The following is a 25,832-nucleotide window of genomic DNA, read 5'->3' as shown; positions in this document are numbered from 1 at the left end:
GTACAGACCTGCTGCTGATTTTAGCTTTGAAACAAGAGTCCTTCCACACATTTTTAAGTATAGAAAATCTCTATGATAAAATTTAAGATACTCGGGTTGGATAATTCCTGCACTGCTTTTTAATTTACTTCTTAACAATCCAAAATTCAGTTAGCAGCAGCTATCAAACTGATAAATGAAGAAGTTGGCTTTAATATTAAAAATTATCAGTTTGCGATATTAAATTAATCAAAGCGGCTCTAAAAAGCACGTTCTGCCTGACTGTGTCATCACTTACGTGTGGACACCAGGGTTGATGGACGTCTTGTCCACCACCTCATCAAACTCTGTCAGGATGTCTTTGAGGGAGCCATCGTCTCCAAAGCCACCCCACTCCGTGTTTATACACATCCGCCCGTCCTCGCCCTCCACACGCGTCACGTTCTTCATCTCCTCCATGTAGCAGGCGTTAGTTCCCGTCCCTGCAGAGGAGGAGCATCAAGGACATTAAATTAATGAATGAAAGCACAAAATGTTTTTTTTTTTTTTTTTTTTTTTTTTGGTCATTTTAAATCTTTTCAAACACTTTCTGTGACCTTTTTGTGCCCCTTTGTGGCCATTTTGCATGAGTTTGTGGTTATTTTGGGTCTTTTTGTTGTGTTTCAGAAGTCACTGCTGTAACTGAAGCATGGGAAACGTAAGATCTCTTCCCAACAACATGGACAAGCTGGCGGTGCTCATAGGACATCAGCGGGAGTACAGAGAGAGTAGCATCCTTCTGTTTATGGAGACCTGGCTGACTCTGCTTATTCCTGATTCTATGGTTTTTACTGGAACACTTCCGGGCGGACAGAATGGAGAACAGCGGTAAGAGGACAGGAGGGGGACTAGCTGCAGGGTGCGAACCACAGGGGAGCTGGGGGAGCTATAGCTCCCCTTAATGAAACATGAGCTCCCCTAGAAACAGGGATTTATGAAATGTTGGGGGAGCTATATAATACTGACAATAAAATGTATGCTGATTGCTCACAAATTCACTGTAGCCTAAAGTATGACTATGGATGCTATAATTATTGTGACCACTGAAGCGTGGCGGCGCTCCAAGTTAAACTTCCTGTAGATCTACGTTAAATACAAAATAAAAGAAGTAACTGCGTAAAAGGTAAGGTAAGACCTGCTTTAACTATTTACAATATGGGAAACTATCATTGCTCATTATATTGTGTATGGCAAGCATCGCTGTGTACGTGTGTGATATGTGGGGAATATTAACTATGTAAGTTGATCTTCGCAAAAGTAGTGGTAAAAATTGTTTTTGCAAGGGACATTTGCACCTGTTATGTATTATTGTTGCATAAGAGTTGTAAACCATTATGTATTGGTACGCTTATGTTCTGTGGGGCAAGCTGTAATATCAGCTGGCATCATGTTCTTACTTGCCGAAAAAAGATAGGAAATGCAAAAAAGCGGCTCCCCCTAAGCCCACGGTATGGTTCGCACTCTGACTAGCTGTGTTTGTGAATGTGAGATGCTGTAAACCGGGACACTGCACTGTTACCATGTTATGCCTTCTTACCATAAAACAGCAGCTGTGCAGCAGAGACATTGAACTGTTATCGGTTAGCATGAGACCATATTATCTGCCACGGGAGCCCCCTTCTAATGCAGACATAGCCTCTGACACCCTGTTTGCGGTCACCATCAGGCTGCAGACAGCACCCACAGGCCTTTTTCCTGATCTCTGGGGACTTCAATCATGCCTCTCCATCATCTGTTCTGCCAACATACACACAGTACATCACCTGTCCCACCAGAGAGAATAAAATACTGGACTTGTTTTATGCCAACACCAAGGAGGCATATTCTGCATCCCCCCTCCCTCCACTAGGGAGAGCTGATTACCATATTATACATCTCCAGCCTGTGTATAAACCTGTTCACAGACATGCTGTGGTCCTACGTACAGTGAGATGGTGGACAGCTGAGACCGAGAAGGCTCTTAGGGACTGCTTTAACACCACTGTGTGGACGGAGCTCTGTGACCCACATGGGGAGGACATTAATGCCATCATAGACTGCATCACAGAATACATAAACTTTTGTTTTGAGAACACTGTTCCCTCCAGGGCGGTGCACTATTTAGCTAATAACCCCTGATATTAAAGCTCTCCTGAAGGAGGAGAAGAGAGCTTTCAGATCAGGGAACAAGGAGGAGCTGAGGACTGTACAGAAGGAGCTGAGAAGAAAGATCTGAGAGGGGAAGGCCAGTTACAAGAGGAAGATGGAGGAGCAGCTGCAGCAGCAGAACATCAGTGGTGTGTAGAGACGTCTGAAAACTATTTCAGGCTTCAAAATGCCCCACTCACAGGCTGAGGGGGACCTGAATTGGGTCAAGACCTGAACCTGCATTTCAATAGATTTGATCAAGCACCCATTCCTCCCCCCACACAGCTGCATTTAAACACCTTGACACCTGGACTACCCCCCACAACCCTTCACACCTCTGGCTTATTCTGCCATCAAAGTATTCCACATCTCGTTGGACTCAGCCAACCCCAGCACAGAGTCCCTCTGCCCACCCCTCTCTTTTACAGCAGCCCAGATGAAAAAGGAGCTGAGGAGGATCAAGGAAAAAAAAAGCTGCTGGACCAGACAACATCACCTCCAGGCTCCTTAAGTCCTGCACAGATAAACTGTGTGGAGTTATGGAGCAGGTCTTCAACCTGAGCTCAAACTGAAGGTGGTACCACAGCTCTGGAAGACCTCCTGTGTGGTACCAGTGCCAAAGGCATCTCGTGCCAGAAAACTACAGGCCAGTGGCTCTCACGTCCCATCTGATGAAGAGACTGGAGAGACTGATCCTGGAACACCTCAGCTCCACGATGGGACCCTCCATGGATCCACTGCAGTTTGCATACCGGCCTGGCATCAAAATGGAAGACATGGTTATTTTCCTGCTACACCATGCTCTGGCTCACCTGGAGAGGCCTGGCAGCACTGTGAGAATCATGGTTTTTGATTTCTCTAGTGACTTCAACATCATCCAGCTGATGCTCCTGGGTGCCACACCACAACCTTTATGATGCAGTGCAGGACGGCACCAACACCACAGCAGCAAACCAGCAGACTGAGCAGGCATAGTCCCCGGTGTGGAGGATCCCAATAATTAAAAGGAAATAATTCAATGGAAAACACTGGAAAGTTCAATTTAAAAGGGATTCAATAATAATAATAATAATAGTAATAATAATAATAAATAGGAGCAGGCAACATGGACAGCTGTGTTCTGCAGAAGTTCTCAGATGACTCAGATTGTCGGACTGATCACTGGGGACCACAACGTGGAGTCCAGAGGACTGATGCAGAACTTTGTGGACTGGTGTCAGCAAAACCACCTCCTGATCAATGTGGGGAAAACCAAGGAGATGGTGGTGGATTTTCACAGATGCCGGTCTGCTATCCCCTTACTGGTGAACATCCAGGGAAGGGACATTGAAAGAGTGGGCTCTTATACTGTAAGAACCTGGGTTTTGACCTAAACAATAAACTGGACTGGACTCACAACATGGACATAATGTACAGGAAGAGTCATAGCAGGTTTTATCTTCTGAGGAGACTTTGGTCTTTTGGAGTGAAGGGGGACTCCTTAGGACCTTCTATGACTCTGTGGTGGCATCAGCCATCCTGCACGGTGTGGTCTGCTGGAGCAGCAGCATCACAGAGATGGAAAGGAAGAAGCTTCAGGGACAAACTGATCCATCCTCGCTGTGGGAAGGAGCGATACCGCAGGTCTGTCCTCCCTGCTGTTGTCACACTTTACAATGAACACATGGAAACTGTCTTTATATACATGTTTATGTCCGTATTTATATACTGTACATAATCACCCTGTTAGACCATCTACACATTTGCGTGTGTGTATCTTCACCTGTGCAATTTCCCCACTGAGGGACTAATAAAGGTTTCCTTATTCTTATTCTTATTCTTATTCTTATGTTGTAGATGTTGGAATTACAACCATGATATGTATATGTGAATCTGGTAATTTGTGCATGTTTGTGGCTATATTGTGTCTTTCTCTGGTACTTTTCTTTTTATGGCTATTTTGCAACCATTTATGGTCATTTTTTGTGTTTTGTCTCACTGTTTTGCATCTTTTTTTTCATCTCATGCATTCATTATGGCTACCATCTTATGACTCTGGGCTATTTTAGGTGTCTTTACAGTAATGTTCTGTTTTTTTAGATATGTTTTGTTTCTGTTCAGCCATTTTGCATCTCTTTCTGCAAATTTTATAACTGTTTGAGTCCATAAGGCATAAATCCTGTGTAGGAACCATTTTTTATTCCTTGTTTGATTCAGGTGGTGGTGTTTGTTTATGTTTGGAATGGCACAGGTGACCTATATTCCCCTCAACCATTGGTGGCAGTGTTTAGGGGAAGTGCATTTAGGCATGGAGGTGACAATGCACGGTGTGCTTGGGTAACAGGAGGTTGCACGGTTTTTAACGCTCCTGAATGCTTCTTACATTGCTTTGTAACACTTCGCATAATTTCTTTTACTGCTTCTTCCACCCCTGTTTTATTAAATCTCCATACCTGTCGTAACCTTGAGGCCATCCATCCATTATGTTGCCATAGACCGCCATCCTGGACTTCAGATCATCATTTATCCATGTTTCTTATTCCTTCAATAAATGGGAACACACTCCAAACTTGCTTTGCAGTCTGGACATTGGTTCAATGAAGCGCGTTATGACCAGGATCCCCTGCACCCATAGCGACTAAAATAATAGGACCAGATAGTCGCTACATCCTACATTTATTGTTGCTAATATGCAAACTTATGAGGACCTGTCTGTAAACTAAGAAAACATTACAACAGCAAACAATAAAATGTTTACTCACACTCAAAGCATGGCTTTTCAATAAAAACCACCAGATAAATTATCTCTAAAATAGATTGAAATAAAATCCAATACTCCAGTGTGCGGTGTGTCTTCCTGATTTGTTAGTCTCTTTATGGCAGTTTAGTGTCCGATCGTCTGACAGTGATTCACAGTTTTGTATGATTTGTTTCTGGGTGAGATAAATGCTGCAGAAACAATACTTAGTCTTTTTTCTCTGCTGTCAGCTTACCGATTATCAAGCCGATCTCACAGCTCTGGTCCTTGTAGCCGCAACTCATCATCGTACCCACTGTGTCATTCACCATGGCAACCGTACCAATTTCATAGTCCTGCAAAGAAAATCATGTGAACCTGCCTACATACACATGTTCAAAAGGATGATTGAAAAGTCAGATTTGTAAGCGTTCTGGACGGACCCCTCTCCTGCGGATGGCCTCCTTCAGTAACCTAACCACATCTTCTCCCTCCACCCCGGAGCAGTTGAAGCCTTTAGTCCAGCGAATCAGGATGCTCTGCTCATATAAACAAGACACATCATAAAAAAGCTTAACAGCTGTGGAGAAAATGTTCCTGATGGCTCCTTTTCAAACTTCTGTGTGTTTGTGTCTGAGACCTTGTCAATTTCTTTCTGTTCGCAAGGGAAGGAGAAGGTGAAGCCCAGAGGAAGAGTTTGTCCTTTCAGGTTCTCTGAGTCGAGGAATTCACTCAGACAGGCAGCTATGTGGTCAAACAGCTGGACAAACACACAGACCTCACTTTAGTGACCAGAGCGTTTTGAAAAGTTCAGAAGGTTTGTAGAGAAGCAATAAAAGATTAAACCTGTTATTTCTAAATTTGTTTAAACCTTTACCTGACCGAAAAAAAAATATAAAGACCTATAAATACATGTAAAACAAATAATAAATTCAAAATCTGATGCAGTTCTTCACAAGCTGTCATTAATAAATATTTGTTTGTGGAGTTTGGACCAAAGTGGTGAGCCAAAACCCATCCTTGCTTGCAAAGACTAAAGGCGGATTTATACTCGTGTGGTGTCTGTGCCTTCGTCACCGCCATAGGTGCCGTGTAGCTCCCCGTAGCTCCGCGTAGACTCGACACGCACCTCTTCCAGACCTGACAAGCACCCCTGCTACGCAGATGGTTACGCAGAAGTACTCCCTTACTTTTGGTCAGTTTGGGATTACGAATTTCTCGATTTCTCTGTCTTCCCACTGAATTTGTGTAGGTACCGGCATTTTTTAAAACAACACCCAATGGCTCAAGTTGATGAGAGGCTGATCGAATTATTTCTTCATTTTCTTTCCACAAGCTAATAAAGACACTGAACCATGCTGGACGGCATTGTTGCTTTAAAACAGAAAATACCTCAGAAAAGAACTCCGACCTGGTGAGTTTACCGGCCGGTACCACCAGATTAGGAGGAGAAACTGCAACAAGACACCAAAACAAAGCACACCCCCTACACTCAAGTGCAAGAGCTAACTCAACAGTGTCAGCTCTGCTGTAACTGACCACACGCAGATGTCGTGCGAGTATAAATCCGCCTTAATAATTTGGTGGATGTTCCTTTTATACCCAACTGTGGCACCCTCACCAGTAAATCTGCTGATTGGAGACTCTTCCAGAATGATGTTACTGGAAATTCTAGAAACTTTTCTGGCTTTATCTGCCTTTCAACAAAGTTTGGATTTGTTTCTATTTTTTAAAAACTAAAGTTCAGAGAAGAAACTTGAACTCATTGAAACAAATTAGGAAATTACAAATTTTACGTTTTTGTTACATCTTAGAAAAGCTCCCAGCTTGTCTAAAAATGAAGTCTGCAAATTCAAGAGTCTCACAGACATGAGACTGTTACTACAGGAAATATGTGGCTGTAGTCCAAACAATCAGATCCTGACTCAAATGAAACTTTTACATTTTGATGATTTTCTGGAAAAACAAAATATATATTTATTCATCTGTTTGCATGTAAAACTTCTATAGCATGTCACCTGTTCTCCAGTTCCCAGCATGATTTCCTGTGGAATGGCACAGATTTTACTGTCCATCTTCAGGACTTTCTGCTCCTCCTCCACCACACGGACATGAAGGACACGGAAGTTCGTTCCACCCAGATCCAACGCCAGAAAGTCGCCTTTCTCTGGCAGGACGAGCAACAAGCAGCTGAAGAAAGCTGACTTTTAAAAGGCACATATTATGATCTTTGCTTTTTTTGCAGTTATAAATCCACTAGCTGACCAGTCAGAGCAGGCTGGGGTTAAAGAAACAGGGTCTTAATGGTAAAAGGTGCAGTTATGCACCTAAATATCATGGTCTGTTTAACAAAAGTGCATGTAATCTTGTTCTAATCAACTCCTGAAATAACATCCTGACCTTTCAAACTCTTACCTGTCCCATCAGGTGTCGCCCTGACAAATGTGGGCAGCATCTTGACAGATGCCCTGTGATGTGTGTGTTTCCCCAGACCTTGGATCATATCTTTCGTCAGCCGAGCAGAAACCACCTGCAGCTTCTCCAGAGACAGCTGGAAATTCTCCAGGTACTTCTGCACCTGAAGATGGTGAGAAACAGCATGTTAAACTAAACAGATTCAAACATGAATGGACGACTCTGCATCATCATGCGCCAGTTACACTATTTGACCACAAGATGGCAGCATTCTTCACCTCTCCAGAGCAGATTTACTGCAGCGTTTATCTTCATATTGAAAGTAGTTCTTTTAGTTCTTCAATATTTGGGTTGTGTGAACCACTTTCTCCTGAAAATATTTGGTGTTAGAGTGAAAACGGCTCTAGATTAAAATGTGAAACCAAAATCAGCTTATGTAACAGGACAATGATGCAAAATGCAACAATAAATCTACAATAGAATGGCTGAAAAGAAAAGAAAGTGTAACATGGTCCAGAACTCAACCTGACTGAAATCCTGTGGAAAACCTAAGAACTGAAATGTTTCACATGATTATATGTGGAAAGTTTTTACCCACATTTGAATAATATCTTTACTTCAAACAAGTGGTTAAAACAGTGAATCAGATAAAATAACAAAAGTGGGCAAAGAGAATTAAAATGTTTCCAAAACAAAGAGAAAAACACTAACTGGATGTTCATTAATGAGTAGGTAAAATAATCTTAAATCCTAGATAAATTAAGTAATATATATATATATGTATATATATATATATATATGCTACATTAAAAAATGTATTGTAGTTATTGTATCAAACAGGGACAAATTATGTTTATATTATTCAATCTAATATTACTATAAATTTTCATTGTCCTATAAATCACAGTGAGTTGTTACATATTTATCAGTGCAGATACACTTTATCACACTTATTAGAGGAAATGATGCCACTGTACACAGTTTATAGTGATAATATGTACATACATGCACAATATAATCCATATCAAGTGTACCCCACGTGGGTGTTAAGGCCCCGCTTCCTCGTATGTAGTAGAAAAACATTTGTTATTATTTGTGTTTAAACACTGATTTTTGGATGTTGTTTCACCTTCACATTCAGTGTGTTCCAAAGTATCCACGTATGGTTTCACTAAATCCTTATTTAGTTGTTCAGTATCTTGATATGTTTCTAATGTTTTCCCTAAAATTAGAGAAATACTGCAGAGCTTCAGAAAGTCTGCAGCAAACTGCATCTGAGTTCAGGTGGACCAGCTCAGGTGTATTTTACGTTTTTCATGTTCAGACAGAGAGGGGTGGTTTTAGTGCATTAACACTAAATACATGGAAATGCCATCTCCACATTCCAGAAGAAAATATTTTCCTTTTCACTCACCACATTTATCTTTGTTTACATCCTGTATTTTTTTATAGTCAATTCTGCTCGACAGCGACACAAAACAACAGAAGGTCAAGAATAAAGAAGAATCAGTGACTTGAAACAGACCTCTGAGCACAGCAGCAGTTAATACAGCAGTTAATCTTTTTTAAAAGAAAAGAGCCATGATGGCGGTTTGCGACTGCTCCCTTTTGTCTTTTCCTTTTAGTTTGTTAGAAGAAACAGACTTTTAAGTTTTAATGCAGCCCTGAGCTTCATGCTGATGATATGGCTTTTTCAGTAGTTAAATTTATTTATACACAACATTAAATTCATTTGACAGGATACTTTAACATTTCAACTGATGATCAATCTGCCTCTTGTGCTGATATCACTGTCTTAATACTTGGTGAAAGAAAAGGAGGATGGACTCAAATGCAGGAATATCAGGTGAGGGTACAGGGGGATGTAGGAACCACGACTTTATTTTAAAACCAACAAAAAGTGCTGCAAATACTGGTTAAATAAGAAAAACTGACAAAGAATACAAACAAAAGAAACAGGGCAGAAGATAGACTGATGGAGGAATTAAAAACGAGGAGCAGGTGTTATTGAACAAAGAGAAAAAGGTGAGCAGGAAAAAAACTGAAACAAATACACCAGGAGATAACCTTGATTAAATAAATCTGTGAACAAGACAGCTCTTAAAACTCTGACAACTGAAACTAAAAGCCAAAGAACAGACTACAAAAATGAAAACCAAAAAGCAGAACTAAAACTCACCCCACTTGATTTTTTAACCTGATCCAGAATAGAACAACTAATGTAGCCCAGATCTGACCCCAACACCACGTGGATGGTCCAGTCTGTTCTTCCAGATCTGGGCCTCAAATGTGCCAAATAAAAGATGTAAACCAATTCTGAGCTAAATAAACCAGGACAGTTCACACTAGACCCTCATCCTGTAAATGTAGATCACATACCCCAGATCTGGATCAGAAACTTACATGTCAACTAATCCAACTACTTGGTTGATATGAAAAACTTGGGGGGGGGGAGGGGTTAAAACGTCTACTCAACGTCTCTACTCAACGCAACTTTATTTATATAGCCCTTTAAAACAGCCACAGCTGAAGCAAAGTGCTGTACATAAATGGACAAAGCAACACATAAAGTACAAAATAATAAATGAATAAATAATATCATAAAATATAATAAAATAATTGTTCATTGTTTTTAGCTGAGAGAAATACATCCAGCTTTCATTATGGATGCTGTGTCATGGTAGCTATTTAACACTGTTTAGTTGTTCATTTTTTACTGTAAATGGTAAATGGTCAGTATTTCTATAGCACTTTACTGTACCTGGAATGGTACCCAAAGCGTTTTACATTATACATCACATTCACCCATTCACACACACACATTCACACACTAATGGCGGAAGCTGCAATGCAAGGCACTCAACAACGACCCATCAGGAGCAATTAGGGGTTCGGTGTCTTGTTCGACACCCCGACATGAGCTCAACAGGCCAAGGATCGAACTGGCAACCCTTAGGCTACAAGACGGCCACTCTACCCACTGAGCCATGGAACTTCCTCAGATAAGTTTCAACAGCAGTTTGTCTTATAACAGGATTATAAATCTGGTGGAATAAAGCAGAAATCTGATGATAACAGATATAAATTTTGAGGAATCAAAGTATTGGTTAAATAAAGAAACTGACCAAAACCAGGAGATCAACAGAGATTGGGGTTTTAAACTGGATTGTGTGATCTGTGTATGGATTCTGACAATCCTCCCAGCTGTGACTACACAGCTCATGTTTATCCATCTAAACAGCCTGAAGCCAGGAGCTGCATGTAGTTTCCTCAGCTTGAGTTAAGCTTGTTCTAGGATAGGGATCAGATCTTGGCAATTGGCAATTATGTTTTTCTAACAGTTTATAGTAATTTTCTAAAGGCGGGTTTGCTCGCGTCTCACTTCTTCTCGCTACTCTCAGCTGTGTTCGATTGGCTCTGTCTCGTGTCTCTGCATGTTCACTTCTGCTTTAAACCAGAGGAAGCAAGCCTCGCCTCGCTTCATTCCTCCATCTTGACTGTTTGTTCAGGTTATTAAGACACGCAAAGAGATGATTTACTGTGTGACAGGTAAAATCCCACAGATAAAGATTAACAATTCAGCACATAGTTACGTTATCAGAGCGTCAGCTTACAGTTAGACAAGAGTTTTCAGCCTCAGTATGGGATAACCTGATAAATAAGAGGTGGAGGTGAAGTTACTGTACAAGTGCACAAAAATATTATAGAAATCAGAGCTCTTTTCATATCTGCTCAAAATATGGAAAATTATTCCACATTTTCATTTTCCTGTTATGTTTCTTATTTATTTGTTTTGTTTGTTGTTATTGTTGTTTTTGTTATTCATTATTCATTTTATATTATTATTAATTTATTTTAATTCAACCAAAAGGGGAAAAGTTGACAACATGTCTTGACAGCCACCTCATAATGAGCATGAAAGCATAAAATAAAATAAAATAAAATAAAATAAAATAAAATAAAATAAAATAAAATAAAATAAAATAAAATAAAATCAGGTTAGTGAATTTTGCAAAAATCCCTAAAATAAGGGGGAAAGGATAAAATTAATAATTAAAATTGATAGCAAAAATGGAATAGCAAATTATAAAAGACAGTAACAAGGATAAATGCAGATTACCTAAAATATTAATTTACTAAATATTTAGAATTTTTAATTAATGTCTAAATATTATGTTAACCCTCTATGCCCAGACCATTTCTTCAGGAAAGAAATCCTAAAAAGACAAACCTGAAGTTCTTCTAGGGCCAACTAGAGACCAAAACTACTGTCTGTTACTCTGTCTAAGTAAACTGCTATAAAACAGAGGAGAAATATGACATTTCTACCCTCGCCTGTCTCTTTTTCCTTATCTGATGGAGGATAATGCCATGCTAACAATGATTCCTGCACACAGATGTCATTGATCACCTTCAGCTACTAAATCATTTCTAAACATTAATGTTTGCACTGAAATAAATTTTGGCTCCTGTTTTGTGAACATTAGAGTCCAAACTTTGAGCAGTGGTTAAAAATCAATCCCATCAACCAACCAATCAAAGCCCTATTTTATTTTATTTATTTATTTATTGTACAGTAGGTTATCATATTTGCCATCTTTCACTCCTTATGAAGACCAATGGGCTTTAAGGGTTATATCAATTTATTTATTGAATCATTCATTTTTCTTTTATTTTTTGTCAGTTTCAGTTCTCCAGTTCAGTTCAACTGAACATTTAACCTGACGATAATATCCAAGTGTGTGTGTTTTACAAAAGTAAAATGTGTGTATTTTTATTGGTCCACATAAGAGACAGTTTACCACTTTGGTCTGATATGAAATATCTGAGCAAATCATCGATGAATTACCATTAAATTTGGTTTAAATAATTTTCCCTAAAGACTGAATCCTTGTGATTTTGGTCGCCATCTGAGTTTTTCCTTAGGACCAACAGCAAGTCAAAATTTGAATAATAAACTTTGAAATCTCAATATCTGCCATATGGATTAGTATAAAAATGATGTTGGAAATTTTCACAGTTTTGAGACCATTTATCTTTAACTCTTCTAGTTTGAATACAGAAGAAGGCCACAGATCTAAACACTTATGATTCCAGATTTTTCTGGCATATCATGACACAATACCGTAAAACTGGTATGAAATATTAGTTCTTCCGGCTTCCGGTCGGAACCATGAACATGGCGACAGCATAGGAACACAGCTCCCCGACATTATGCAGTAATAATGCCCCGTACGGTTTAAATGTGAGTGTTTCAAGGACAACGAGTGAATAAATTACCGGGGGCAGGGATTATGACTAAAGGAAGACCAAAAAAAAACGACATACGAAGCGGGGAAGAACGCGAAAGACGACAGCAAACACGATAAGCTAACATCGGAGCTAGCAAACTTAGCAGCTGAAGCTATCCCCGTGCTGGCGGAGGCGCATCGGGAGACACTGGGGCAAGTGGCTGAAAGCATGGCGGACTTAGATACGGTGTTGCGGGAGATAAGAGAGTTTCGCCGGGAAAATGCAGCTAGTCTTAAAGACATAAGAGAAGAAATCACGAAAACGAATGGCAGACTTGACGAGGCAGAAAGGCGCATAGTCGAAGCGGAAGACCGTGTTCAGAGCGTGGAGGAAGCTACACTGGAGCTGCTTAAACTTCAAAAGAGATTTGAGGAGAAGCTGATAGACCAAGAAGGGCGTGCCAGGAGAGAAAATATAAGACTGCACGGGGTTAAAGAGGGGGCTGAGGACAACACGGAGTCAATGGCTGACTTTGTAAAAAACCTGCTGAGGGAACAACTAGAATTGCCACAGTCATTCGCACTCAATATCGAGAGGGCTCACAGAGCGCTGTCAGCACGCCCTCCAAGTGATGCCCCTCCGCGGTCGATTGTTGTTAAACTGCTGAGTTACAGATGCAAAGAAGAAATCATCAAGCTGGCTTGGGAAAAGAAAGGGTTTTTGTACGAAGGGCGGCGGGTTATTGTGGATCATGATTATGCTCCCGAGATTATGAAGAGGCGTAAGGAATATATCGAGGCAAAGAAGATTCTGAAAGAGAAAAAGATTCGTTTTCAGACTCCATTTCCGGTGAAGCTCCGTGTCTTCTATGAGGGTGACACACGGACTTATAACACGGCGACGGAGGCAACCAAGGACATGGTAGAGAGAGGATTTCAGGTGAGAGTCATCAAACCAGCAGACGACCCGATGGAGAGGATACGGAGACAGATGTGGCGTCGAGCTGAAGCAGCGGATAAACCGGACGGGACGACATCAATGGGATACAAACAAAAACTGCAGGTTTTCCGAAGAAACAGTGAGAAGGAACAGTGAAGAACAATGCATAAAGCCAGGTGAAAGGTGGCATATAGGGCGATTAAGGTAACCTGATGCGCCCAGCTAGCACTTTTGATAAATAACTGAGAGTTCCCTTCCTTTTAAGTAATGGTCATGTCGGGACTGTTTTTCTTTTATGTTAATTTTCTTGAAAATATTGGACAAATGAACAGGGCCAAAGTAGGCCAAAAGGGCCCCTGGCCTTCATGGTCCAGGGTCTATCCCTTAGAGCTAGGAGTTGGCTCAGAAAAGGTCAAGTTTTGGACCTCTTGTTTGGAAGTTGTTATTGATAAGGTTCGATTGTTTATTTCATTGTTCTCGTTCTTAATGTTTAAGTGTTGTAGCAAATGGGGTGGAAGGACAAGTAGGAGGGAATAGATAAGTTAAAATATAGAAAATGACTACTATTAAAATTGCCTCATATAATGTCAACGGAGTACTCAACCCGATAAAAAGGAGCAAGATAATTAGTAAAATGAAGAAGGAGAAGGTAGAAGTGCTCTTTTTACAGGAGACCCATTTAACTGACAAAGAGCATGACAAATTAAAAAGGAATGGTTATAACCAGGAGTTTTCAGCGTCATATAAATCTGGACATAGAAGAGGGGTGGCTATATTGATATCAAATAAACTCTGTTTTGAGAGACTGAGAGTGGTAAAAGACAAAGAAGGTAGATACATTCTAGTGACGGGTCGATTGGAAGGAGAACTAGTCACACTACTTAACGTTTATGCGCCTCCGGGATCAGACTGGGATTTCTTTAAGCAATTGTTTAACTTAATGGCAACAGAGGTAGAGGGTATTTTCATTGGGGGAGGAGACCTCAACCAAAGACTTAATCCACAATTAGACTCTTCTGGGAAAAATGTGCAAAAAAGTGTCACGGGGAAAAAAATCTGTAAAATGATGTCTGAGCTTGGAATTTTAGATATATGGAAAGAACTTAATCCTACTGGAAAAGACTACACATATTTTTCTGCGCCCCATGTTCTGTACTCAAGAATTGATTATTTCTTGATTTATAATAGAGATCGATACAGGGTGGTAAGTTGCGAGTTTGGAGTAAGGGACTTGTCCGATCATAGTCCGGTGTATTTAAAAATGCACCTGGAGAACGAAAAAAAAACTACATTATGGAGACTTAACTCAAACTTATTAAATGGTCGCATGAGGGAAGAAATTGAGAAAGAAATTCAGGAGTACGTGGATGACAATGATAATGGGGAGGTGTGCCCGTCCGTTCTGTGGGATGCTTGTAAGGCGGTAATGAGAGGGAAACTAATAGCTAGATCTTCATACTTGAAAAAGAAAAGACAGGAAAAGTTGAAATCATTGCAGGCTGATTTAGAAAAGATTGAAAGGGAACATAAAAATACATTAGATAAGGAAAAATGTACCGAGATTAGAAAGAAAAGGGCAGAGATAAATGACATCTTAACACAAGAAATTCAGAATAAACTGATCTTCTCCAAACAAAGAAATTATGAGGCCGGAAGTAAATCTGCGAAACTGTTAGCATATAGGCTTAAAAAACAACAAGCAACGAGAAACGTTTACAAAATGAGAGACCCACAAACGAAGAAATTGGTGTATAAAACAGGAGAAATTCATAAATGTTTTGAACTCTATTATAGACAATTGTATGCTAAAATGAACCATGATAATGAATTACAGATAGATAGTTTTTTGGAAAGGCTAAATTTACCACAGGTAACAGAAGAACAAAATGCTGCTCTAATATCGGAGATAACTATGGAAGAAATAAATACGGCAATTTCTAAACTCAAGAATAATAAGAGCCCTGGAGCTGATGGATACATCTCGGAATGGTATAAGATCTACAGACACAAACTATTACCATTACTACATAGGACTTTTAATTGGATACTACAAGGAGGAGGGATTCCTAATTCATGGAAAGAGGGAATTATTTCTGTAATTGCGAAGGAAGGAAAGGATGAAACCAATTGTTCCAACTATAGACCTATAAGTGTACTCAACATAGACTATAGACTCTTCACAGCAATCTTAGCAAGGCGAATAGAGAAAATTTTGCCAGATATCATAAGTTTGGATCAAACAGGCTTTATCAAACGTCGCCAGACACATGATAATATCCGCCGGACCTTACATATAATGCAGTATATATCAAATAATAAGTTAGAAGCACTGATAATGGGGATTGATGCAGAAAAAGCTTTTGACTCAGTTAGGTGGGAATTCTTATATAGGGTTATGAAGAAGTTTAATTTCCATGAAACTAGTATTAAGTTATTGCAGGCCTTATGTGCAAATCCTACAGCAAGGATTAAAGTCAATGGAAGTTTGTCCAACGCAATCACACTAGAACGAGGCTGCCGACAAGGGTGTTCGGTTAGCCCATTACTTTTTGCCATCTTCCTGGAACCCTTGAGCCAGTGGATAAAACAGCATGAGGTTATAAAAGGTATAGTTATTGCGGGACAAGAGCATAAAATAGCCTTGTTTGCGGACGACATCTTCATTTATCTTGAAAAACCCAACGCATCGTTACCTACACTTATGACCGTCTTTGCGGAATTTGGGAGGCTATCTGGGTATAAAATTAACATACAAAAAACTCAAGTCATCACCTTTAATTACGAACCAAATCAGGCTATTGAACAGAATTATAAAATTAAGTGGGGACAGAAATCAATGAAGTATTTAGGTATAAACCTAACACAAGATTTGGGACAGTTGAAATCATCTAATTATACTCAGTTAATATCGAAAATAAAAGCCGATTTGGGAAAATGGAGCTTAATCCCTTTTTTAAGTCTAACATCAAGAGTAGAGATAATTAAAATGAATGTTCTTCCCCGGCTGCTATATGTATTTCAGACTCTTCCAGTTGAAGTGACGGAGACAGAATTTAAAGAATGGGATAAAATGATTTCCAGATATGTCTGGCAAGGCATGAGGCCAAGAATCAAATATAGAACAATGCAGTTATCAAAGGGAAAGGGAGGACTGGCATTGCCGTGTCTGAAGAGCTATTACTATGTCGCACAGCTCAAAGTGTTGTTGCACCTATGTGACCCCGATTATCTTGCAAAATGGAAGGACATAGATGAAAATTTAATAGAAAAAGTTCCAGTACAGGCGACTATATGTGACAGTAAACTAAGATCCTATCTAAAGAAGGAACAAACCCATGGCTTGAGGTACCTCTTAGGATATGGACTGTCATTGTGACTAATACAATTTGATGGGTAAGTGTAGATCACTGAGATGGATTGCGTATGATACGGATTTCATACCCAATAAGTTAGATAATACATTTAAAAAATGGGAAAGGGGGCCAAAGATGTATTGGGAAGTATTAAAGATAAGGTAATGATGAGTTTCCAGGAACTAAAGGATCGATATGTTCTAAACAATCAAGATTTCCACAGATATCTCCAGTTGCGACACTATGTAGGGCAGGAAATAAAAAAAGAGGATCTAGATGTCTCCCAACCAACGATAATCAAATAATGGTTGAAGCATGTAAATCAAAGTTGGTTCAAAAAAATTGTCTCCAAACTGTACATGGCTCTAGAGGAATTGAAAACTGACACCACAGATTATATAAAAGGAAAGTGGGAGAGGGAAGCAAATATTGAGATACCAAGGGAAGACTGGGAAGAAATAAACGAAATACAATGGAAGACCACCAGCTCCACACTTTGGAGGGAGCATGGATGGAAGAACATAATAAGGTTCTTTGTGACACCCGCACAAAGAAAATATGTAGATGCATCGTGTTGGAGACTATGTGGAGAAGCCAGAGCGGATCACTATCACATCTTTGGGGATGGTCCAGTAATAGGTCAATATTGGGGTGAGATTAAAAAAAGTGTTGATAAGGTGCTGAAAACAAATATCCCTCTCACCTTTGAAGATATGTTTTTAGGAAGGACGAACAAGCTTAACCTAAAGAAACCTGAAGATTACAAATTGTTGAGGATCATGTTGGTGGCCAGTAAAAAGACAATCACCAGGAGGTGGCGAAGTGGGGTAGCACCTAGGGGAGATGACTGGGTTGAAATAATGATGAACATTTACCAAATGGAGAAACTAACTTTTTCTCTTAGATTGGAACTGGACAAACTCAATGCCGTTTGGGAAGGATGGCTACAATATGTGAAACAACTAAGAGGGGATTTGGGATAGGAATAGTATTACTTACCCCCAGATCATGTGGTATCATTTGGGAGATGGATGGTGTATATGTGAAATCCTAGTCTTATTCCGATCGCATATGTATCCCTAATGGAAAGTATGACGGAGGTTAGACACCCTTGTTCTAAGCTACATTGTTATAAATGTTTATTGATTATAAGTTTAAACTGTCTTTTAATATTCTTGGTACCTAAACTTTCATTACTACCGAATATGAACGGTCAAAATTTTAAAACATTAGGTATCCGGGTGCTGGTTGTAATAGCCCACAGTCTGTGTAAAACAAGTGTACCATATTATTGTTTTGTATTATTTTTGTCTTTTTTTTTTTTTTTTTTTTTTGTTTTTTTTTTTTGCTTTTTGAAAACTCAATAAAGAAGTGAATGAAAAAAAAAAAGAATATTAGTTCTTCCAAACTACAGGGACGACATTCGAATGCTAGCATGCTAAAGCAAAAAAATGCATGTTAGCATTGTTAGCACAGCCACTACATTCAGATTTCCTCTTCAGGTGATGCGTACCTTACTGAGCGTGTCTGCAGGATGCCGTCCAGGTGCAGGTCGCAGTATCATCATTCATTCTGGCCCTCTTGGCCTTCTGAACGAAGCTCTCACTGTTTGTCTCAGTGTTGCTCATCTAGGGAGAGAAAGTTAAAGTTCAGTACAGGTTAAGTAAAAGGTGAAGTTGTCTTCCTCTAATGGTAATGAGTGTTGTTGCTGTTAGCCACACAAGCTAATGGCAACGTTTGGTTTGATACAGACAATCCTACTTATGGGCTAGCATGTAATTTCTAATCCTTTATTTATTTATTTATTTGTTTATCTATCTATCTATCTATCAATCTATCTACTGCCTGACTGCACTTAATCTACATTTGTCCTTGTCACCCCAGTAGCTTCATCACATGATGATTTTCACCAAGCATTGCTCTTGGTTTAGATATAAACATGCTACTTAAATCGAGGATGCTTAATGGCTGTTTCCAGATGCAACATCATAAAATCTTCCACAAGTTCAGCTCCAATCTCAAGGGTATTTATACAGTTTAGTGACTATAAACATTTCTGGCTCCACTAGGATATATTGATCCTGAAGATTCTTAATGACATAAGTGTTCAACACTTGATGATTTTAGAGATTGTTTTGTTTTTGTTAAAAGTGCTCACAGAAATTCTGCTTATGCATGTTTATGAGGATAAAACAAAAAAACATTACTGAGTATAAAAGGAGCATTTCAGAGAGGCAGAGTCTCTTAGATGGAAAGATGGACAGAGGCTCGCAAGACAAGCTGAACCACATCCTGCATCCATCAGAGGTCTGTCTGCAGTCCAGACCTTTCACCAATACAAAACATCTGGAACCTTATGGAAGCAGAAATCCGCAACCAAGGTCGCAGGACTGTAGAGCAGCTAGAATCCTGCATCAGACGTTCAAGTTCAAAACATGTCAGTGAGATGACAGTCACTCATAAAAGCTCCAAGTTTCTTATTTAAGGACATGACATCCAATTAAAATGTAAACAACTACACAGAATCCTCTGTCTCATAATCATGAGACTTTATAGTGATAAAGTGCACAAACAGACGAGAACTTCCTTCATCCAAAGACAACAAATCTGAACCAAACATAAAGCAAAGGTTGGGCTCAACTCCATGACATTGTGTCAACAAAACACACCTGTGAGGGTGTTAACCAGCTGGTAAAGGCAACACGGACGTCATCAGCTGAAGCCTCTGCTAACAATCTGTCTCAGGTAATCCGTGCAGGATTCCTTCAATAAACCTCCACAAGGTCCAGTTTTCTTTACCTACTAATGAGGAACTGAAGGAAAAAAAAACAAGAAATCTGTAGCAGAAGTAACTGAAGTCTTTTTAAATGAGCTTTTCTCATATCATTCTTTCTACATTTGTATATGATCCCCCATTTAAAAAAAGTGCACCCAGTAGCTTTCTGCCAGATCTAACCCTTCCAGACGGGGGTACCTATCAGGCCTGTCAGGTTTCACGTTGCTTACTGATTTTTTTACACCATATCTGTGTCTATTCGCCTCATCTGGGTTAGATCTGTTCCTGTATCATGATCTTTCCACCCTTTCCTGATTTCACCTGCCTCGATGCCTCCCTTTCCTCTTGTATTTACACTGCATTCCATCTGTGCCGGATCATCTCAGTTTTCTGAGGATTTCTTGTCTTTAAAGGGAATTAAGGCCCTGTTGATGCTTACTGTGGCTTCATGGTGAAGGTTTGGGAAAGCTGTGATGAAGAAAGAGATTATCAGTTAAGTTGTAGAGACGTGACACTCAAGGACCTGAGCCTAAACTTTATTTAGTTTCCAGCTAAACCTTTGCTTGTAGTTTTTTGTTTGGTTGGGAACAGAAACATGTTGAACAGGTTAGGTTAAAAAGTCCTGAACTTTTGGGACCTGAGTTATCCAGACAAATCTGTGTCCTTTCCTGCTGAGTCCAAGTTTCCAGCTGCTCAACAGTCTGTTTTAGTTGAATTCTCATCTTCCTGATGCTCCATTTTCACTAGACGTCATCTTGATTGGTAGCATATGTTTCCCAAAAACTCCAACATCCAGCCCTGCATCACACAGATATCGTCCTCCATGGGACACTGATGTCCTCTGTTCCAGAAAAAGCTGTGATCATGATCTTTCTCTTGTTTGGAACATAGGTTCAGACGTTAGTTTTTAACCATAAGGCAGCTGGAATGTGGACCCATCTGTCCACAGGTCATCATCAGGTCCAAATTCTTTCTGTTCACCTGAGATGAACCGGTGTCCAGAAAACTCAGTTGTACTTCTGCACAAAGTTCTGATTGTCTCTTCCTCCATGTGTAATCCAGTTTCCGATTCTGGTTCTGGATCCAGTGCTGGATTGTGTTGAGTGAAAATGGTTCTCTTGGTCCTCCTGAGTCCATCTGTTTGTATTGATTATGACAGTTTCTCCTTTCTACACTGAAATTTCCTAAGACGTCCTGTATCTTTCCCAACATTCTGCTCTGTAGATGCTGAAAGACCAAGGTTCTTTACTGTCTGTCACAGAAATATTTCTTGATGATTCTCTGATGAAGTTTCAACCAAAGTGGGAAAAACTAAGCCTTTGGTGGATGCTGCTTTTATACCTAATCTTGGCACCCTCACCTGTTAATTCGCTGATTGGAGAATCTTCTACAATCAGGTTTCTTTTTATTCTCTTTTGCTTGTCCCTAGGTTTGTTTATATTTTCTAAATAGAATAAAACTTTTCATTGAAGACTCAGAAAATATTTTTGTTATTTGTTCATGTTCGACGATGGTTAAAGAATTTAACAAATTAAACGTTCTAGTTAAAAAAAATTGTCAACTTTACATTAAAGTAATTCTGTGCCATTAAAAGTATCAGAGTTAGCTTTGAGCAGTTTATTCATTAAACTACCAAAAATCTGCAGGCAATGATGTGTCCAAGTCATCTCAAGGCAATTTTAAAGATAAAATCTCACTCATTTTAATCCAGTTACACTAATCCTGGAAGGTTAAAAAGAATGATGTAAAATCCAGTTTAGTCAGATTCAGAATAATTATTTTAAACCCTTAAGTTCTAGTCATGAATCTGAAAATCCCCTGAAGGTTGTGAAATGAGTGACATCCTGCAGATGACAGCAGCCTCTATCATATTACAGGAAGGGAGCACCTTCCATCAGCTGAGGCTGGGTCTACTGGAGACTACTCATCACTGAGATCCACCTCCACCCATAAAGACCTTCAACACGTATTGTAAATTCTCACACGCATACTCTCAGTATTTACCGGATGGGAGGCGCAAAATTAAACTTTCATTTAAGGTGAAGTTTCTCCTTTACATACCTTCAGCTTAATCTAGCATAACAAGTTTATCCTGAAACTCATCTGTAACCCGAACCACCAGATCCGCATTTTGCACAACTGTGGTTTAATTAGTCCTGCTCTGAGTCTCAAGGCGTCATAAAACACACTTCCTGGAAGGTTAAAAATGTCTTGCTCGAGTCACTTTTCTGTGCTGAATCTCTAGTTTCAGGGCAGCTCTCGGAGGTCTAAAAGGATGAGCATAGATGCCCCCCTGCAGGCATCCAGTCTGATGGTTTTAGGACACTTTAGAACCCAAACGTTACCATAAACAAAACAGCTCATCCAAGAAGTAAACACAGAATCATGCGCTGAAAGAGAAGGAGACTCACCTTGCGTCCTGACAGGAAACAACTTACTTAACGAATGAAGAGCAGAGAGAGGTGAGAACTCTGGGACGACGTGTACACCCACTTCAGAAGAGGACGGCGGTGTCGCAACAGGAGGAGGCGCGCGTGATGCGTGGAATCCAGTCAGCTGATGTCCAAAAACGGAAGAAGATAAAAAATAAATAAATAATAATAATATTAATTAAAAAAGGACAGAGACAAGGAGATTAACAGTGCTGTATTCATGCTGGAGGGGAAATGAGCCTGAGGGGGAGGAGCCAGGTTGGTCTGAGGCAGGTGTCTCTGTGTGCGTAAATACGCACGGAGCGATACTTAACTTCAACCGCAGTCCAGTAGATTCCTGTACAGCCATGAGTCAACCCTGCTGGGTTTACATCCAGCTCATTCATCTGGGGGAGAAATCTCTTATCTTTTATTAACTCCTCTCCCACATTTCTGTAGGAAGAAAAAAGAGAGAGATCAGGACACGTAACTAAGGTGTTGCTTTCTACTAAATTACTTTAAAATAATCTTTTCATATGACTAGAAATAGTTCACAGGTCTAACTCGGTTTTCTTAGCTAGGTAATTATTTTTATGGATTGATTTACATGAATAAGGTGGATCATAATGCATTTCTTTTAATTGGATTATAGCTGGATTATAATAAATGGGATTGAATCAGGCAGCGTATTTAAACTGTCTTGAGATGACAGTCAAGATTTAACCTTTGATCAGTAAAGCTGAATTGAATTTGGTTTAATCCATGAGATAAACGTTGATTAAAAGAAATATCTCAAATGCTCTAAACTACTTCTGCTTTTGACTGATTGCATGTTTATATGGTTATAAATTAATACGTTATTACTGAATAATGTAAAAGTAGTTTTTTTTTGTGGTAACATTCAGTTCAGGAGATTTTTATTTATTAAATTATTTTATGATATCATTGTAAAACTTAATAAAAAAAAAAATTTTTTTAACTTGTAAAATTGTTCCAGTTCTTCACTTTTCTTTTCCCAGCAATTAAACTGGGAACTTTTTCAATTTTTGAGGACATTTTTCATTCATTTTCAGTCCAGAGTTTGTTTTTTAACTTTGACCTTTGAATCATTACAACATAAAAAGGCTCCTAACTTGCGGGATGAAGCAGAGCTGAGTTGACACATAACAGAAGACTTAGCAAAGAACCAGTTTAAACTGGATCTTTAGGCTCTTTGTCACAAAGAAGCATAATCCGTTTCCATTTCTTTGAAAACCAGCAAAGATCAGACAGTCTGACAGACAGAAAACAGAATTTTAGCAGCAACAAGGTGATTCTCAAAGGTTCTCTATGTTGTTAAATTGTGAACCATCATCCCGCCACATGATGCTGTCACCAGTGTGTAAAAGAAATCAACAACACATGACATACTGTCTTTATTTATGTAACAATAATAAAGCTAAAATGTAGAATCAGTTAAAAATGCAACTCCAGGATCCAGCAGCTTCTAGAAGCTCTTCCAGCAGCAGGAAGGGGCAGCCATGGTTTCCTGGATGATGCCATCAGTCTCTCAAGGTTGTGGAGGAATTTGTTCCACCCTTCTTTCCATTGCTGCTTAGTTCATCGAGGTTTACAGCATCTGAAGGTCCCACCACAGCGTTTCAACCAGTTTGAGGGAGATGGCAGCCCTCCCTGAGCCGGATTCCGCTGGAGGTTCTTCCTTCCTGTTAAATGGGATTTTTCCTTTCCATTGTCACCTCTTGCAGCTCCAAGGGGATTGGATCAAAGCCTTAACTAGGCTAATATTTATAATTAACTGGCTCAAATTGATTTGTATGTGGTGTAGATGAGATGTATATCTGATGGCCGTCCTGAATGTTTTCCACATGTGAATAATCTTCCTCACTGCAGAATGATGGACTCCAGATAGCTTGGGAACTGAATTGTGACCCTTACAGATTGATAGAAGCAACAGTTGCTTCTCACTGCTGATGTCTTTCCTCTTTGGCATTGTGCTAACACACACCTGAAGGCTGAAGAGCATCAAACTAGCAAAACCTCTGCTTTTACGGAGAAGCTCACACTGATCTGCTAAAGGAGTTAACTCTAGTAGTTACTGAGAATGTTTGACCCAGACTCCGGTTGACATACCTTCCGACCACACGACTTCTTCTTAATGCAGCCCATTGACAGTAAAATCTCACACTCAAAAATAACAACCTGCAGCCCAGCTTGGTGCCATGACGATCAAAACCTGTGATGACCAAAACACCTGATGAATCCAGTGATGTCTTCCCTTGTAGTTTACCTCCCCAGGTAACAATACATCACACCCCAATAGACACAAGTGAACTACATGGTCACATTAAGTCACAGAAACACATTTGGCTGCTATATTCTCATTGTATTGATGAGCAGCACCTGGCTATCACCCCCTGATCCATCACCGCCTATGGGTGATGGATCAGTTGGGGACTATTGTCAGCAGCAGTTTATACCACATTTGGAGCTCTGGGATTACTTGTGGTTAAAGGATGATAGGTGTGGGTATGATTTAAAATGAGTGTGATTTGATGATGATGATGATGAAGGAGGAACCTGAGCCTCTACATCACCGGAGCTCAGTTTGGTTTGAATATCAGGACCAAATGTTTTTGCTCCATTCTGCTGCAAGGAGGTCATTTCTTCATCGTAACTGGACTGAAGTTACAGCTCTGCTCAACTTTGGCCCGGCTGGTGCAACTGATTGTTGTGACATCGTGAGTCTTACAAAAGCTCTGGCTACACGTTGGTGTGTTGTTTCAGTCTCACAGGAAGCATCAACTGTAACAGCAGCGGTGACACAAACACAGGCAGCATCAGCGTGAAGGGGATTTTCTCAAGGACCAAAGATAAAAGGCAGAAACTCATGCTTTATGAGCTGAGTAGAAACTAGACTTTAGCTCCTCACATACTTTAATTTGAGGTGCTGACACAAAGAACAGAACGTTCTGGGAACTTCAGCGCTTCAAAAATAACCTAAAAACCCACTTCCTTTCTCACCCTGTGAGTGAGAACGCTGCAAAAGGCTGAAACAGGACATGATCTTCTTTTGTCAGGGGTGTCAAACATGTGGTCCAAAAAAACGGTCAAAACCGCCCCACCAGAGGGTCCAATCTGGCCCATTTGATGAACCTGGTAAATGTAAAAAGGACTTAGAAAATATTAACTGTAATTATTTTAATGAAAGTAACTGTAATTCCTAATTTTTCCATGTGACGTTTCAATTTTATGTTTAGATGTAAAACATTAACAAGGCAGGACGAAACTTGTTCTATCTTTCTGAACTTTTTTGACTTCAGTTTGTATAATGAGGTGAGTTAATATAAATGTATGTATGTACACTTATATTAATTTCTAGATCTAAGAAAGTTACTCTGATCATAACGCAAACTACTGCAATCTATTTTTTTCCATTTTAGGAAAATGTTTTGGTTTGTATTTATGTGAGAAGAACATGGACGCATCACAAAATCAACGAGAACATTTAGGATTTTTCATTTATTTATATGTTATGTTAATTTTCTGGTGTGGCCCAATGGGAGATCAAGTTGTGCTAACTGTGACTCCTGAACTAAAAAGAGTTCAACACCTCTGATCTATGTAACACAAAAATACTTCACAGAAGACAAAAAGATTCAGATACTCTCAAACACAGAAATTCTCTTATCACTGCAATTTAAAGCAAGTTGGAAAGTATAAAACTCCACGATCGACTGCAGTGATCGTTCTTTCTTTTTCACTTTTTTTACATTCCCACAACTTAGATTAGTTTATTTATTCATTATTTTCCATACTGCTTAGTCCAGTTTAGGGTAACACGAAGC

The 25,832-nt window shown here is 39.6% G+C and overlaps 1 protein-coding gene across 1 annotated transcript in view; it reads right to left on the bottom strand.

Moving 5' to 3' along the window:
* Positions 1–22,241, bottom strand: part of LOC121654936 (hexokinase-2-like) — a 51,382-nt gene extending 29,141 nt beyond the window's left edge. The window contains exons 1-8 of the mRNA XM_042009311.1: positions 21,988–22,241; positions 18,314–18,428; positions 7,277–7,439; positions 6,880–7,028; positions 5,502–5,621; positions 5,305–5,400; positions 5,118–5,217; positions 278–461 (exon numbers count right to left, since the gene is read on the bottom strand). Of these exons, the coding sequence (XP_041865245.1) occupies positions 278–461; positions 5,118–5,217; positions 5,305–5,400; positions 5,502–5,621; positions 6,880–7,028; positions 7,277–7,439; positions 18,314–18,367 (866 nt within the window). The 5' untranslated portion in view covers positions 18,368–18,428; positions 21,988–22,241. The remainder of the gene's footprint in view (positions 1–277; positions 462–5,117; positions 5,218–5,304; positions 5,401–5,501; positions 5,622–6,879; positions 7,029–7,276; positions 7,440–18,313; positions 18,429–21,987) is intronic.
* Positions 22,242–25,832: the final 3,591 nt, after the last annotated feature.

This window comes from Melanotaenia boesemani, chromosome 15, assembly GCF_017639745.1.
Source record: "Melanotaenia boesemani isolate fMelBoe1 chromosome 15, fMelBoe1.pri, whole genome shotgun sequence".
NCBI classification, from domain to species: domain Eukaryota; kingdom Metazoa; phylum Chordata; class Actinopteri; order Atheriniformes; family Melanotaeniidae; genus Melanotaenia; species Melanotaenia boesemani.
Note: the sequence above shows the minus strand (reverse complement) of the source record. Positions and strands in the feature narration are given on the sequence as shown.